General features: G+C 42.9%; 1 protein-coding gene across 1 annotated transcript in view; it reads left to right on the top strand.

Moving 5' to 3' along the window:
- The first annotated feature begins 2,888 nt into the window (after nt 1-2,888).
- The window catches only part of LOC126177795 (locomotion-related protein Hikaru genki-like), a 590,640-nt gene continuing 577,017 nt past the window's right edge, over nt 2,889-16,511 (top strand). Inside the window, exon 1 of the mRNA XM_049924482.1 lies at nt 2,889-3,225. Coding sequence (XP_049780439.1) covers nt 3,165-3,225 — 61 coding nt within the window. The 5' untranslated portion in view covers nt 2,889-3,164. The remainder of the gene's footprint in view (nt 3,226-16,511) is intronic.

The following is a 16,511-nucleotide window of genomic DNA, read 5'->3' as shown; positions in this document are numbered from 1 at the left end:
CACAGTTTATTTGAGCAAATATATTCAAAATGCCCGGTCTTTTCTCAAAACAGACGATCGTTCCTGACATGATATATGTAGCACTGAATTCGGAATTTCAATTTTCCTCCTGTACGCAGCTGCACCGATTTGCTCTAGGTTGTCGATGGTTCCCAGCAGAAACAGAGGCCCCGTGTGGAGAAGACCGAACGGTACCAAGAGCTGCCACCACATGGTTGCGAAATTTCCAGCTTTGCTGGTTGAAATAATTCTTGTGCCTCGATTATGCAAATTATATTCTCATACGAGGAGTCCGATAAAATGAGGACTTCCAACCGAAGTCGGGTAACAGTAAGGTTTTGAACAATAGCGTCCCTCAACTTGGCGTTCGCATAAAATTTCCTACAGGGATACACAAATACAGTTGGGCAGCACTGCGCGTGAGCCTGGAATGGCCCGCCACGGGGCGGCAGGCGCCGCGGTGTGGGCATCGATGATACCTCATGAGGTGCTGCAGTAGGGGACTAAAAATGACGTGACGATGTGAGACTGGCAGAAACGGTATGTGTGTCACGTAGTGTAAGCGGTACCGTAACTGGAGGAAGTGATGGGTTGGCGGGACTGCCTCTGTCACATTGAGGAACGAGGAGAAGAAGATTTGTGTAATATTATTTGGTTGAGAGGTCCTGCTGAGTCGTTCAGATGCTCAACTGGAAAGGCCTTACTTCCTCCACACACAGCACCCTCTCTTGATGCTGTGCAGTGTTAGCGTATCAGTTGAGTGAGCCTACTGTAAAGAGTGTATGCCCCGTTAAGTGTCACGTTTGTGTTGTATGGTGATGAGATAAGGATGAGGGTGAAACAAGTGCCCACATATATCTCACTACACTTGAACAGCAGCTAGGTTACCACATCCCCATACCAAGTATGGATCATCACTAACAGCATATCTAAACTTCGGCATGGCGACAGCTGTTTGGGAGGGTCGTGGCGGTGCTGTCACTACTAGAGTACTGGCTAAACTCCGTATTTTATTGGATAAAACAATTGTCGCACTAAACTGATTTGTAACAGGTCTGTCGAATGGACATATAATATTCCTCTCTACAAATCATTATATTTACAAAGGGACACAAATCTACGGCTTACGTTGACACTGGGCGCCGCGTGAAAATCAGTAGGCAATTATTGGTCGGTTAACTCCAGCTACACATTAAAAAAACCAAACTGCAGATGATCTGCCGACACATTAGGGAAAATTTTCAGACGATTCTTTGGAGAGACACCACGTCCTTTAAGTAAAGAACCCACAAACATGTGAACAGAGCATGATAGGTTCTATGAGCGATCTCGCATTATCAAAAAACCGATGAATTATTTCTGTACCACTATTGTTTACGCATTTCTGATTTACCGGGTGTTCAAAATGGCAGTATAAATTTGAAAACTTAATAAACCACGGAATAATGTAGACAGTGAGGTAAAAATTGACACACATGCTTGGAATGACATGGGGTTTTATTAGAACAAAAAAAAAAAACGAAGTATTGCTAGACGCGTGAAAGATCTCTTGCGGGCGTCGTTTGGTGATGATCATGTGCTCAGCCGCCACTTTCGTCATGCTTAGCCTCGCAGGTCCCCAGACCTCAGTCCGTGCGATTATTGGCTTTGTGGTCACCTGAAGTAGCAAGAGTATCGTGATCGACCGACAACTCTAGGGATGCTGAAAGACAACATCCGACGCCAATGCCTCACCATAACTCCGCACATGCTTTACACTGCTGTTCACAACATGATTCCTCGACTACAGCTATTGTTGAGGAATGATGCTGGAAATATTGAGCATTTACTGTAAAGAACATCATCTTTGCTTTGTCTTACTTTGTTATGCTAATTATTGCTATTCTGATCAGAAGAAGCGCCATCTGTATGACATTTTTTGAACTTTTGTATTTTTGTGGTTCTAATAAAACCTCATGTCATTCCATGCATGTGTGTCAATTTGTACCTCTCTGTCTACATTATTCCATGATTTATTCAGTTTTCAAATTTATACTGACTTTTTTATCACCCGGTAAATTAAAGTTTAATTTAGACTACCGAAAATAACTTTTCTTACTCGTAATACTTAGATATAAAATATGATGCACGCGTAGTTTGTGACGTACTACTTTGCTAATAAAAGACACATGAGAAACCCACAAGCAGGTTCTTAGTTTTAAAACATACCAGAACACAAACTTCGTCTTTGATTGCTGTGGTTTGTGGGCTCAATAGAAAAAGCGGTCTACTGCCACCATATGCCTGTTCTATCCCTCTGCTGCGTGATACAGAAAACGTTCAGAAATTTTCCACCGATAATCACCTAAGTCATAAGCGAGTACAGCTCGGTATCATGCGGCTGCCACTACTGCGACGTCGTTCTTCTCATTTGCAAAAAGTAAATTTACAGCGTCCCAGAATTGTATAATCGCGTCAAAGAGATGGCTGTGAGTGCCGATTTTTGATAGATTCTTTTGTCAAGCCGTCTACGGACAGAACAATATGCGCGTCGGAATGTTACCGTATTACGGGCGAATCAAATGGAAATAAATGGGTGCTCGATCTTTGTTCGCCCCGATGTGGTAAAGGCATTTGATTCTGAACAATAGACCATTAACTTCCTCTGCTGACAGGACAGGGGCTCTCCGAAACGGGCAGACCAGTGGTAGAAAAAATGTCGAGAGAGAGAGAGAGAGAGAGAGAGAGAGAGCAGAAAGAGAGGGAGCGATGGAGAGAGAGAGACAGAAACGGCGGGAGGAGGAGAGTGACGCCGTCGCGCGTCGTACCTGCGCGCATGCGCACTGCGCACGCAGCCGGCACTTGGTGCGAGCGCCGCGGCGGCCGGCGACACAGCGCCGCCTGCGATCGCAGCGGAGCGGTCACTGCGGCGCCGACCGCTGGCGAGGCCGTCGGCACGTGGTCGTCTCTGCGAGGACGCGCGCGGCTTTCGTAGCTGACGTCACAGCAGGTGTTTTCCACCGACGTCACGTCACTAACTGTGTTGCTGTACGCCTGACGTGTGGCGAGCGGATGCAGGCAGGCGGTAGAACACCGAAATGACGCTGTCGAGCGGACAGGGAGGTTATCTGACGAGTTCTGGCAGATAGAGAACGAGTCACTCCTCCGCTCGGTCTGCTTCTGACATGTGGCCTCGTGACGCCCTTCTGGTTGTTGGGCTGCTCGGGAGCGTCACACCTGCTCCAGGTAAGTTGCGCACGCCGCATGAAAACATACAAAAGCACGTCATTTCTCTATCGTCCACGACGTGTTTTAAGGCAACAATACGAAGATCAGACCTGAAATAAATCGGAAATCGTGTAACGTTACCGACTAATTGTATAACATAAACTGGCTAGCATTACTTTGAATAATATACTGTTCCGCCAAGTTACCGAAACGACCGCATACCTAACAACTGATGTAATAATTATAAGATTTATAATGTGGTTAGAGTGTATGGCAAAATAATATAGTTACTCGTACACGTAATAGTGAAATATCTTCCAATAAAAACTGCGAAATGTGAGACCCGTTTGTCAGCCCCTGCCTCATGGATGCACCCCATAAAAGTGACGTTGTTAACTTGAGTCCCGTATCGATGGGTGTACGTACTCAACACACACATGCATGTATCCACATAACAGTAATTTCAAAAGTATAAATTTAAACTCAGGTTTCTCAATTGTCTGTGATAGTACCTAGACAGACGCCTCATTGCTTTAAGTGGACTGAAGAAAGTGAGGGTAACTACTTGCTTTGATTAGACTGTATGTGTATGGATTTGGGAGCTGCATCGAGAGTTATATGGTGAGTGTGAACAAAAAGTTGTACCTGTAATAATCGCCCTCGTTGCTAATCGTCACCTGAGATCCTTTAACGTACATTGCTACTGAAACCGCAACGATTGATACACGACTTTTAGAGCGAAGTAACTATATCAGAGCAAAGCCCTCCACTCGTGAGAGTAATAGCGAAGTAGATCTATTGTGGCCTCGAATACATTGTCCGGTGGACCACGTGTCTTGTGCCAGACAATGAGTCTTCTGCCCGCTAAAATCACGTGCAGCAATTACACCGGTTGGCATTCAAACTGCAATAGCACGAAGACAGCACGCAAAAAATGCCAAACTGACATAATGTGGACTACAAGCTTGGATATGCAAATGATCAGCATTTCATCACAGCCACACGAGGTAGGTACGAGTAATGCCATCTGCATTCAGTATAGAAGGAAACATTACATAGCGGGTTTCAGTTGAGTTCAACAGATTCAGACTTAGTCATATGGACCCGAAGTCTCAGTTATACGCAAAGGCGATTGTAGGTCTTCTTTGCCAAATGTTGTTTTTGAAGGATTGTATCTTCATGATGAACAATTTGACATTTGCCACTCGATAACAGCCTAGCGTAGACTTTCCCATGCAGCGTTGCTTACGGCTGAAAGATCCATGTTATTTACTGTATTCTTTCCGACGTACCTTCTGTCTAGGCGTCGGTCCGGTTTTTTTCAGATCTCTTGGAACTCAGCAAAGAGCTAGTACTAAATATTACAACCTCCCCTACATCATCTTCATAATTGTGTCTTTTTATTCACCTTGTTGCTTAATTAATTTTTTTCCAGTCTGTTCTATTAAATCCTAACATTCATCTTTGATCATTGTAAAAACCCTCTAATTTTACATCATTTTGATATGAATTAGCTAGGTTTCACTGCCATAAGTCGAACCTTGAGTTTGAAAATCCAGTGTATAGTTTACGAAATCTGTAAAGGTTGTTGATACCGTTATCTTAATTTATTTTACTTCTCGTCCTCGAAGCTCAAATGTCCTTCAACTGGTGTTGCCAACTCTTGCTGAAATTTTTCTACTTTCATTCTGGAGTGTTTCTTTTACATTTTCTTCGGCTCTGATCTTCAAGCCTATATTCCCACCGTATACCGTCAGCAGAAAGAAAAGGCAGTTCATATATGATCCATGGACAAGTATTTCTTCTTCGTTTCACCAGTTTGAAAATCTGAACACTTTTTCCGAGGTTGCCGGGAGTAGTTCTGGTGGTGCGTGATTCCCCATTCATCCCAGAATGTGTCACTATCTGATAGTACAGACTGAAGGAGAAAGAGATCAAAAACTTAATCGATTAATTCCAGACAAAGTAATAATTCAAAATAGTGGCTCTACTCTGTAACTTCCTCAACTACTTTCTTATGAAGCATAATGGTTACAATATTGATCCATTTCTGTGTGTGTGTGTGTGTGTGTGTGTGTGTGTTTGTGTGCGAGCGTTTGTGTGACTGACACTGACTATATGGCTTATTTCACAAATACTACTTTTCAGAATAAAACAAATGTTTCAAATACAAAGGCTATAACTCCTGAGGAAATCAAAATTGCTAGAAAAGATAAAATAGCTGTGAAAACACACTTTGTGTCGTTCTCTCGCATACTACGAGTAACGATGCGAAATTTGCGCTGTAGCAGAAGCCACACAATTTTCATCTTTGTTAGGAAACGTTTCACTGCAGATATTGATAAAGTGTCAACACACTCTGACATTTCTAATCTCCTGAACTCTCTACGTAAAGTACTTCCGCATAAGAGAAGCATTCATTGTTGCTTCAATATAAGGGGTAAGAAAAAGTGTTAAGACTCTCGACACTACAAGAAAATACTCGTTTCACTATACAACTTCAGTAGTTAATGAAACATTAGTCGTAGATCAAGCAATTTACTCTGTTTTGTGTTTCTTTTATTTTTCAACTAGATTTGTAAACAAATAATGCTGTACGGTGTTTGTCCACCTCACGTTCAGTTAGAAGAAAAATTGCCTCTGTGAGTTCTTGTGAGAGTGAGTGAGCGACACAGAGAGTAAGAGAAAGAAAGAGAGAGAGTAGTGGACAGACGAAGGGAGAGGGAAGAGACATACATCGAACAGAATAACTTTTTGCCCTCTGTCTGTCAAGATTTCATCAGTTCTTTTTTTTAAACATGGATAATTTATCAACACGAATTCTTTCCTTTAGTGGCTATCATGCAATATTGAATTCTTGCAAGACTTTTCAGACTTCAATACTGAAATCTGGGCCGACTAATTAATTGTATATACCAAAGCAAACCGATCAACTCATAAAGAAGTATTTTACACTCCTTACGTTTAAGTCATTCTTCCACTTCAATTTTTTGCTCTTTGGGAACTTTTATGATCGATATCGAGTTCATTGAAGGCGAGGTATCCCTTATATCGTCTTTCAAGTGACTATATTAAGCGACTTTGCGAGTAAAGTACTGTCGCTGTTGGGTCATCTTTCTTGCCAATGTACAAAGTGTCCTTGCCGTAAACTACACATCCGCTTAGGGCTCCTGTTGCGTATCATTGCAGCTGCTACATCATTTCCCTGTAGTTCACTGAGACAGACTTACGATCGCAACTTAAGAGTAAATTTGAGTCACAGCAATGTCATGTTTTCTATATGCTTCCTGATAGAAATATACTCACAGCACAAGATCTTACTAGTGGTTGAGATTTATGAAATATGCCACACATGCGAAAATAGTTTTGTCACATCGTTCAGAGAATTTTCTGCAATGTCCTTCATAATTCATTGTCTCGATGATAGGCGTTGTTTTGGCATTTGCTTTAGGGAATCAGCCAAAGCAAGTTACTAAATCCATATCTTAATAAAAATTATATTCTTGGTTTTGACTCTTGCCAGGCTGGTATTTTTTTTTTTTTTCGTCTTCTGTTCATTGAATACTTGCGAACATTAACATGATTACGCTCCGTGTAGCTTATAACTTAATATTTCCTGGTTTACTACATTTGCGGGCTCGACATGTGTAACTTTTTAGCTTAAGTAATTTTTCTGAGCAAGTTAATTTTTTGTGTCATACATGTGATGATGGTGATGATGACGATGATGATTAAAAGTGTTGCAAGGGTTGAACCTAGAATGAAGACAAGTCAATTTCTTCCCTGATATGGCCAAAGTGACCGCTCATCCTGAAGTCCACGTATGACGGATGATCATAAAGAATATGGTCAAGACCTTACGCAGCGATAAATTCTGCTGAGAATTTGGGTTTACGCTAGGATATCTAATCATTTTCGATGACGCACTACTGAAGAAACTTTCTTCCATAACCGGTTTCTACCTCTCAGTCGTCTGCCATTGAAGAAATGCATCTGGAGCCCTGAACGCAGGGATAGATACCACTTTAGGTCGTCGCCTGTTCCTATTTACCTGACGAGTGTGCTCTGCTGACATGTCGTGGACCTCACTTACTGTCCACAGACGCACATTTGTTTCTCTTAACTATCGTCTGTTTTCGTAGCTCTAGCAGTAGCCGTGTTAGCAGACTAAATTACGTGACTTCAAGTGGACCTTAGTTCAAAAATTTTATTTCTCTTGTTTAATTAATAACACACAGCTCTCCATGTATTCGGCCAATAACGTAGCTAAATTACGTGACTTCAAGTGGACCCCGGGTTCGATTCCCGGCGGGGTCAGGGATTTTCTCTGCCTCGTGATGGCTGGGTGTTGTGTGCTGTCCTTAGGTTAGTTAGGTTTAAGTAGTTCTAAGTTCTAGGGGACTGATGACCATAGATGTTAAGTCCCATAGTGCTCAGAGCCATTCAAGTGGACCTTAGTTCAAAAATTTTATTTCTCTTGTTTAATTAATAACACACAGCTCTCCATGTGTTCGGCCAATAACGTAGAGATCAAAACAAAAGTTCGGTACTTCGCAAAGTAATTATGACGAAGAACCCAAAAATATCATGTCCCTCTGAAAGCCACTATATCTGGAGGACTTTTTATAATTTTCTTTCCTACGGTGTAGTCGGTGCATACTTGGACCCTAGAAGTACTTTCAGTCTTGAAGATTATAGGTGAATATTTGTTATTTAAAGTATAGTGTATGTAGAAGAAGTAGAAGAAGTAATTACGACCGCCATGAAATTGAAATGCAGGTGGTGGAGACATTTAGCCTCTACAGTAAATTCGCTCACCGGCCGACATTGATACCTCTTCTCAGTGCAGCACTCCGTGAAGACTGGCCTGCCACTCCCCAAAGGAAAACTTCCAGCACCTGACTGAACGTATGCCTGCGAGAGTGGAAGCTGTCATCAAGGCTCAGGATGGGCCAACACCATACTGAATTCTTGCATTACCGATGGAGGACGCCACAAACTTGTAAATCATTTTCTGCCAGGTGTCCGGATAGTTTTCATCACATAGTGTAGACGCATGGGAAATTCAGATTAGGGAGTCCTTAGGATATTCAATATTCCGCAATCCATTCGAATCTCCGGGAGGGGACTGCCAAGGGGGAGGTTACCATGAGAAAAAGAGTGAATAATCTACGAAAGGATAACGTTCTACGAGTCGGGGCGTGGAATGTCAGAAGCTTGAACATGGTAGGGGAACTAGAAAATCTGAAAAGGGAAATGCAAAGGCTCAATCTAGATATAGTAGGGGTCAGTGAAGTGAAGTGGAAGGAAGACAAGGATTTCTGGTCAGATGAGTATCGGGTAATATCAACAGCAGCAGAAAATGGTATAACAGGTGTAGGATTCGTTATGAATAGGAAGGTAGGGCAGAGGGTGTGTTAATGTGAACAGTTCAGTGACCGGGTTATTCTAATCAGAATCGACAGCAGACCGACACCGACAACGATAGTTCAGGTATACATGCCAACGTCGCAAGCTGAAGATGAACAGATAGAGAAAGTGTATGAGGATATTGAAAGGGTAGTGCAGCATGTAAAGGGGGGCGAAAATCTAATAGTCATGGGCGACTGGAGTGCAGCTGTAGGGGAAGGAGTAGAAAAAAAGGTTACAGGAGAATATGGGCTTGGGACAAGGAATGAAAGAGGAGAAAGACTAATTGAGTTCTGTAACAAGTTTCAGCTAGTAATAGCGAATACCCTGTTCAAGAATCACAAGAGGAGGAGATTAGTCAGGAAGAATCAATACGCAAAGAAGTTGGATACGGAAGTACTAAGGAATGACGAGATACGTTTGAAGTTCTCTAACGCTATAGATACAGCAATAAGGAATAGCGCAGTAGGCAGTACAGTTGAAGAGGAATGGACATCTCTAAAAAGGGCCATCACAGAAGTTGGGAAGGAAAACATAGGTATAAAGAAGGTAGCTGCGAAGAAACCATGGTTAACAGAAGAAATACTTCAGTTGATTGATGAAAGGAGGAAGTACAAACATGTTCCGGGAAAATCAGGAATACAGAAATACAAGTCGCTGAGGAATGAAATAAATAGGAAGTGCAGGGAAGCTAAGACGAAATGGCTGCAGGAAAAATGTGAAGACATCGAAAAAGATATGAGTGTCGGAAGGACAGATTCAGCATACAGGAAAGTCAAAACAACCTTTGGTGACATTAAAAGCAACGGTGGCAACATTAAGATTGCAACGGGAATTCCACTGTTAAATGCAGAGGAGAGAGCAGATAGGTGGAAAGAATACATTGAAAGCCTCTATTAGGGTGAAGATTTGTCTGATGTGATAGAAGAAGAAACAGGAATCGTTTTAGAAGAGATAGGGGATCCAGTATTAGAATCGGAATTTATAAGAGCTTTCGAGGACTTACGGTCAAATAAGGCAGAAGGGATGGATAACATTCCATCAAAATTTCTAGAATCATTGGGGGAAGTGGCAACAAAACGACTATTCACGTTGGTGTGTAGAATATATGAGTCTGGCGATATACCATCTGACTTTCGGAAAAGCATCCTCCACACAATTCCGAAGACGGCAAGAGCTGACAAGTTCGAGAATTATCGCACAATCAGCTTAACAGCTCATGCATCGAAGCTGCTTACAAGAATAATATACAGAAGAATGGAAAAGAAAATTGAGAATGTGCTAGGTGACGATCAGTTTGGCTTTAGGAAAAGTAAAGTGAGAGAGAGGCAATTCTGACGTTACGGCTAATAATGGAAGCAAGGCTAAAGAAAAATCAAGACACTTTCATAGGATTTGCCGACCTGGAAAAACCGATCGACAATATAAAATGGTGCAAGCTGTTCGAGATTCTGAAAAAAGTAGGGGTAAGCTATAGGGAGAGACGGGTCATATACAATATGTACAACAACCAAGAGGGAATAATAAGAGTGGACGATCAAGAACGAAGTGCTCGTATTAAGAAGGGTGTAAGACAAGGCTGTAGCCTTTCGCCCCTACTCTTCAATCTGTACATCGAGGAAGCAATGATGGAAATAAAAGAAAGGTTCAGGAGTGGAATTAAAATACTAGGTGAAAGGATATCAATGATACGATTCGCTGATGACATTGCTATCCTGAGTGAAAGTGAAGAAGAATTAAATGATCTGCTGAACGGAATGAACAGTCTAATGAGTACACAGTATGGTTTGAGAGTAAATCGGAGAAAGACGAAGGTAATGAGAAGTAGTAGAAATGAGAATAGCGAGAAACTTAACATCAGGATTGATGGTCACGAAGTCAATGAAGTTAAGGAATTCTGCTACCTAGGCAGGAAAATAACCAATGACGGACGGAGCAAGGAGGACATCAAAAGCAGACTCGCTATGGCAAAAAAGGCATTTCTGGCCAAGAGAAGTCTACTAATATCAAATACCGGCCTTAATTTGAGGAAGAAATTTCTGAGGATGTACGTCTGGAGTACAGCATTGTATGGTACTGAAACATGGACTGTGGGAAAACCGGAACAGAAGAGAATCGAAGCATTTGAGATGTGGTGCTATAGACGAATGTTGAAAATTAGGTGGACTGATAAGGTAAGGAATGAGGAGGTTCTACGCAGAATCGGAGAGGAAAGGAATATGTGGATAAGGAGAAGGGACAGGATGATAGGACATCTGCTAAGACATGAGGGAATGACTTCCATGGTACTAGAGTGAGCTGTAGAGGGCCAAAACTGTAGAGGAAGACAGGGATTGGAATACGTGAAGCAAATAATTGAGGACGTAGCTTGCAAGTGCTACTCTGAGATGAAGAGGTTAGCACAGGAAAGGAATTCGTGGCGGGCCGCATCAAACTAGTTAGTAGCCTGAGGACAAAAAAAAAAAAAATAAAATAAAATAAAATAAAAATCCATACTGTCAAGAGCTTGCCGACAGCACAATGGCCGACGGCCTTCACTTAACGACCGAGCGTAGCGGCGTTTGTGTATAGTTTTTAGCGATAACAGGCAAGCAAAACCGCGTGAAATAACCGCAGAAATCATTATGGCACGTAGGACGGTGAGGGGAAATTGGGCGTTAATAGACTATGCAACACACGACCGACGCGGGTGCCTTTGCTAACAACATGACATCGCCTGCAGTGACTCTCCTGAACCCTAGGCGATTGGAGACCCGTGGCCTTGTCAGATGAGTCCCGATTTCAGTTGGTGAGAGCTGATGGAATGGATCGAGGGGGGGGGGGGGGGCAGACCACACAAAACCACGGCCCCCATACTGTCAAGTGGAAGCCAGCAGAGGCTCCACAATGGTGTGAGCTATGTTTACATGGGATGGACTGGGCCCTCTGGTCCAACTGAACCGATCATTCACTGGAGACGGCTATGTTCGGCTACTTGGGGACCATTTTTAGCTTCATGTTCCCAAGAAAAATGTTATTTTTACGGATGATAAGGCGTCATGTCACACGGCCACAATTGTCTGAAGGATATTTCGGACAGTTCGAGTGAATTATTTGCCCACACAGATCGCCCCACATGAATCCCATCGAACATTTGCGGTACGTAATCGAAAGGTCAGTTCGTGTACATGCACCGGTAACACTTTCCCAATTATGTTCGGCTGTAGAGGTAGCATGGCTCAGTATGTCTTCATGGGACTTCGAACAACTTGTCGAGTCCATGCTACGTCGAGTTGCCGCGCTACCCCGGGCAAAATGAGGTCGTACATGATATTAGGTATCCCATGACTTTTGTCACCTCAGTATAGATGTCTTAGGAATTTACAGTGACATTCAGCGACATGTTACCTTTTTTTGCCTCGACGCTTGCCAGTATACATCACTGAACTCCGCAGCTTACTGTGTGAACGAGTAGGCAGATATCTTTGACAGCTATTGCAGTGAACATCAGTTGATGTTCAGGTACTGAAAGTAAATACAGAACGACCCACAGAGGTGTGATGGGAGAGGGTGTTGTTGGGCACAAACAGAAGCACATGTTGTCATTTTGAATGACAAAAGAATTGCGTGCCTTGCAGAATGTATGGCCTATACTTAAGTGTAGTGTGTGCTATTTTGCATCTTTCAGACAGAAGGAGTCAGGCACGGGTACTCAAATCTGGAATATTACCTTCTACTTCTGTATCTACATTTAAACTCATCAAGGCACCTTACGGTGTGTCGCGGAGAGTATTTTCTGCACCACTGTCACTTGCCCCTTTTTCTGTTCCAGTGTGTCTATGTATTGGCAGTACATTACAACTGTTTATGCTGATGGTCAGTTGCCACTCCCTGCACCAAGCGTTGATACTCTGCAGTTCTTCCTGCACTAAACTACAATTTTCTAGCGTCGCGTCTTCTCTGTATACAACGGCATCATCTGTGAAAAGCCTTATAGGAAGTGCGACGCTGTGTACTATGTCACTTGTACGTTTGTATATATTGTGAAAAGTAATGGTCCTGTAACACTCCCCTGGGGATGCTCGAAGTTATTTTGGAGTCCGAAGACTCTTCTTCGTTCAGAAAATCAGGCTGTGTTCTGTTTGCCAGAAACTCTAGTGTACAGGCATACAGTTGTCGTGCTACTCCATACGCTCGTATGTTGTTCATTAGGCGACCGTGTGGAGCTGTATCTTCTGCAGGCAATGAATTTACCCACTATTAGGGTGGGTTGCGAGTCGAACCTTGGTAAGAAAATTTTCTGTAAAAGTCAACAGTGCGGATTCGAGACACTTCGCTGTAATCTACAGGGGGCTTCAAAATCGTCTTTGGTGTCTGGAGCAGGTTCCATGAATAGTGGATAACGGGGTGCGTATTGTGGCACTGTAATGGGCGTTTATGGATCTAACGAATTCCAGACAAACGATAGTTAACAGGATACATTGTAGAGAATGTGAAATTTACTGATTGTAACGTGATGAAAGCTTTCTCTGTTCAGGGGATGTAATTACTGATCATAATGTGCTGTAAAACTTATGTCTTTTGGGACAGTAATATTAGATTTGATTGATGGAATAATAAACGCACAGTTTACGAAAGCACTTTATACACCAGCATGCAAGCCACACTGCGATAACAGTTTAGAATTGGACATTTTACTACAACGGTATGGTAATGCAACTGACCAGATTCACAGGTAATTTCCCCTTGGTTCGACAACAATAAAGTGCTTGTGGTCCGTTCATACGTACGTTCTCAATTCCACCAAATCAGGCGACGCGACTGGCTAAGACATTAGAGTCGCTTTAAAGCCGAATTAGAATTAATCGCTTGTCCACACCCAAATCTATGTTTTACTTAGTTTCCTTACACTGGTAAATGTGGGATGGTTCCTTTAAAAGGGAGAGACCAGTTTCCTTCAGCTCATGCCTCAGAGCCAGCGCTCTAATGATAATGTCGTTGACGGCACACTGAACTACAACCTTCTTTCGTTTCTTTAAATGAATGGCGTCCTTAGGAAGAATAAAAACGTCTCTGTTGACAGCTTTTTCTTCAATAGTGTGTGAAATACGGCATCTCTTCCATCTTTATATAAACTTTGCGACCTCGCCCGGAGTATAGCTACAATTAAGTTGCACAGTCAAAGAAACTGGTACAGCTGAATAATATCGTGTAGGGCCCCCGCGAGGAGGCAGAAGTGCACAATACGACGTGGCGAGAACTCGACGAATGTCTGAAGTAGTGCAGGAGGGATCTGACACCTAGAATCCTGCAGGACTGTCCGTAAATCGCTAAGAGTATGAGGGGACGGAGATTTCTGCTGAAGACGACATTGCAAGGCATCCCTGATATGCTCAGTAATGTTCATGTCTGGGGAGTTTGGCGGCCAGCGGAAGTGTTTAAACTCAGAAGAGTGTTCCTGTGACCTCTCTGTAGCAATTCTGGACGAGTAGGGTGTCGCATTGTCCTGCTGGAATTACTCAAGTTTGTCGGAATGCACAATGGACGTGAATGGGTGCAGGTGATCAGACAGAATGCTTACGTACATGTCACCTGTCAGAGACGTATCTAGGTGTATCAGGGGTCCTATATTACTCCAACTGCACACGCCCCACGCCATTACAGAGCCTCCACCAGTTTGAACAGTCCCCTCCTGAAGTGCAGGGTTCATGGATTCACGAGATTGTCTCCATACCCGCACACGTCCATCCGCTCCATACAGTTTGAAACGAGACTCGTCCGACCAAGCAACACGTTTCCAGTCATCAACAGCCCATTGTCGGTGTTGACGGGCCCTGCCGAGGTGTAAAGCTTTGGGTCGTCTAATCATTAAGGGTACACGAGTAGGACTTCGGTTCCGGAAGCCCATATCGATGATGTTTCGTTGAATGGTTCGCATGCTGACACTTGTTGATCGCCCAGCATTGAAATCTGCAGCAATTTGGGGAAGGGTTGCACTTCTGTCACGTTGAACGATTCTCTTCAGTCGTCGTTTGTCCCTTTCTTGCAGGGTCTTTTTCTAGCGGCAGTGATGTCGGAGATTTGACGTTTTACCGGATTCCTGATATTCATGGTACACTCGTGAAATGATCGTACGGGAAAATTCGCACTTCATCGCTACCTTGGAGATGCTGTGTACCATCTCTCGTGCGCCGACAATTACATCACGTCCAGTGTCACTTAATTCTTGATAACTTACCATTGGAGCAACAGTAAACGATCTAACAACTTCGTCACACATTTGTAGTCTTTTATAGGCGTTGCCGACCGCAGGGCCGTATTCTGCCTGTTTACATATCTCTGTATTTGAAAACGCATGCCTGTGCCAGTGTTTTGGCGTTTCAGTGTATTATGACCTCATTATTGCCGAGACTTATGCCTCTAATGTTTGTGTTCCTGTCCGATTACCGATCCAAGTGAATGAGCAGTATCTCAGTACCTGCATGTGGCGACGTTTGAGAACGATATTGCATGGTATATGGTTAATCTTTCATTGCGTTAACTGGGTGCTCGAATCCTGACCCGATACTGTTAATTGATACAAGGTTTCTTGTTATTCATGTGGAATGTACATTTTCTTAGTCTCAAATAAAGGATAAAGCTTCATGTATGGTATAAATTAAGTCCCTGAACTATCAGCTTTTACACACAGATTTTATATTGTGATGATTTATAACGAACTGCTTCTATTTTCATATGTAACCTTCATGCTACTAGTGTAAAGTATAAGACAATATGACAAGGTCTTCTTTTATCAATTTTAACATGTGAAGAAATGAAACATTCGGCGGAGGGAACTACGGATAAGCTTAAGATATGGATAATAACACGCAAAGAAAGCACTAAATTATTGAGGGTACCTAAACTGCGGATATGCACTGGTAGCGTTATTATTTAATTTCCACTTATATCTGGAAGCGTTGTTTCTTTCTATGTTTTGGAGGTATTCCTGCATTTGGCACTCATGTATTTGGTCTAATTTCATATTGGTTTCCATCATCACGCACTTATTGGCGTACAGTACGACAAAATACAGCACCACTAATGTTTGTTAACGTTCTTCTTGCTAAACGTAAAGGAACAAGACACATCATGGCCACACAAATGAAGATACAGCCAAGTTCATGAAAGTTCATATAGTAATCAGCTTCGCTGTCACATGAATATGAAGGTTGAAACTTAAAATAGTGACAACTATTTATTCACAACCGATACAAAAGAGTTACATGTTAGCACCTGTTACTGTCTTTCAAAGCAGTCACCAGCGTTGTGTAGAACCTGTTGCCAGCGATGTGGAAGGTGTATTATACCGTTAAGAGAGCCTGTTCTATTGATGGTGGGAATGGAGCGGTCTACTGACTGTCGAATTTCTGGAACAGTTCTGAAGCGAATGCCACGAAGTGGTTCCTTCATCTTCCGAATAAAATCAAAGTAACAAGGACTTAAGTCCGGGGAGTATGGTGGAAGGTACAATACTTCCCAGCCCCATCGACCGAACAGAGCAACCACAGCTTGCGCTGTATGCGCCTGCGCATTGTCGTACAAAATGATGGGTGGGTTGCGCAGAATGTGTCGCCAGTCTTTCGCAAAGCTGGTCGCAGGTGATGCTCCAAAAACTAACAGTAATACTGTGCATTGACGGTCTGCCGTGGAGGAATGTAATGCGTTAGGATAACACCATCGCAATCGTACACGAGAATCACCATGACTTTCACCATACTGGAGCTCTGACGCACTTTCAACTTTCGCGGCGACCCATAATGACGCCTTTCGTTGGATTGGCGTTTCAGTTTTGGCTCGTACGATGAGACCTATGTCTCATCCAGTGTTACGATACGGCGTAAGAAAACCTCTCCTTCGCATTCATATCGCTCCAA

Source organism: Schistocerca cancellata, chromosome 1, assembly GCF_023864275.1.
Source record: "Schistocerca cancellata isolate TAMUIC-IGC-003103 chromosome 1, iqSchCanc2.1, whole genome shotgun sequence".
Lineage (NCBI taxonomy): Eukaryota > Metazoa > Arthropoda > Insecta > Orthoptera > Acrididae > Schistocerca > Schistocerca cancellata.
This window is presented reverse-complemented; position numbering and strand designations above follow the sequence as displayed.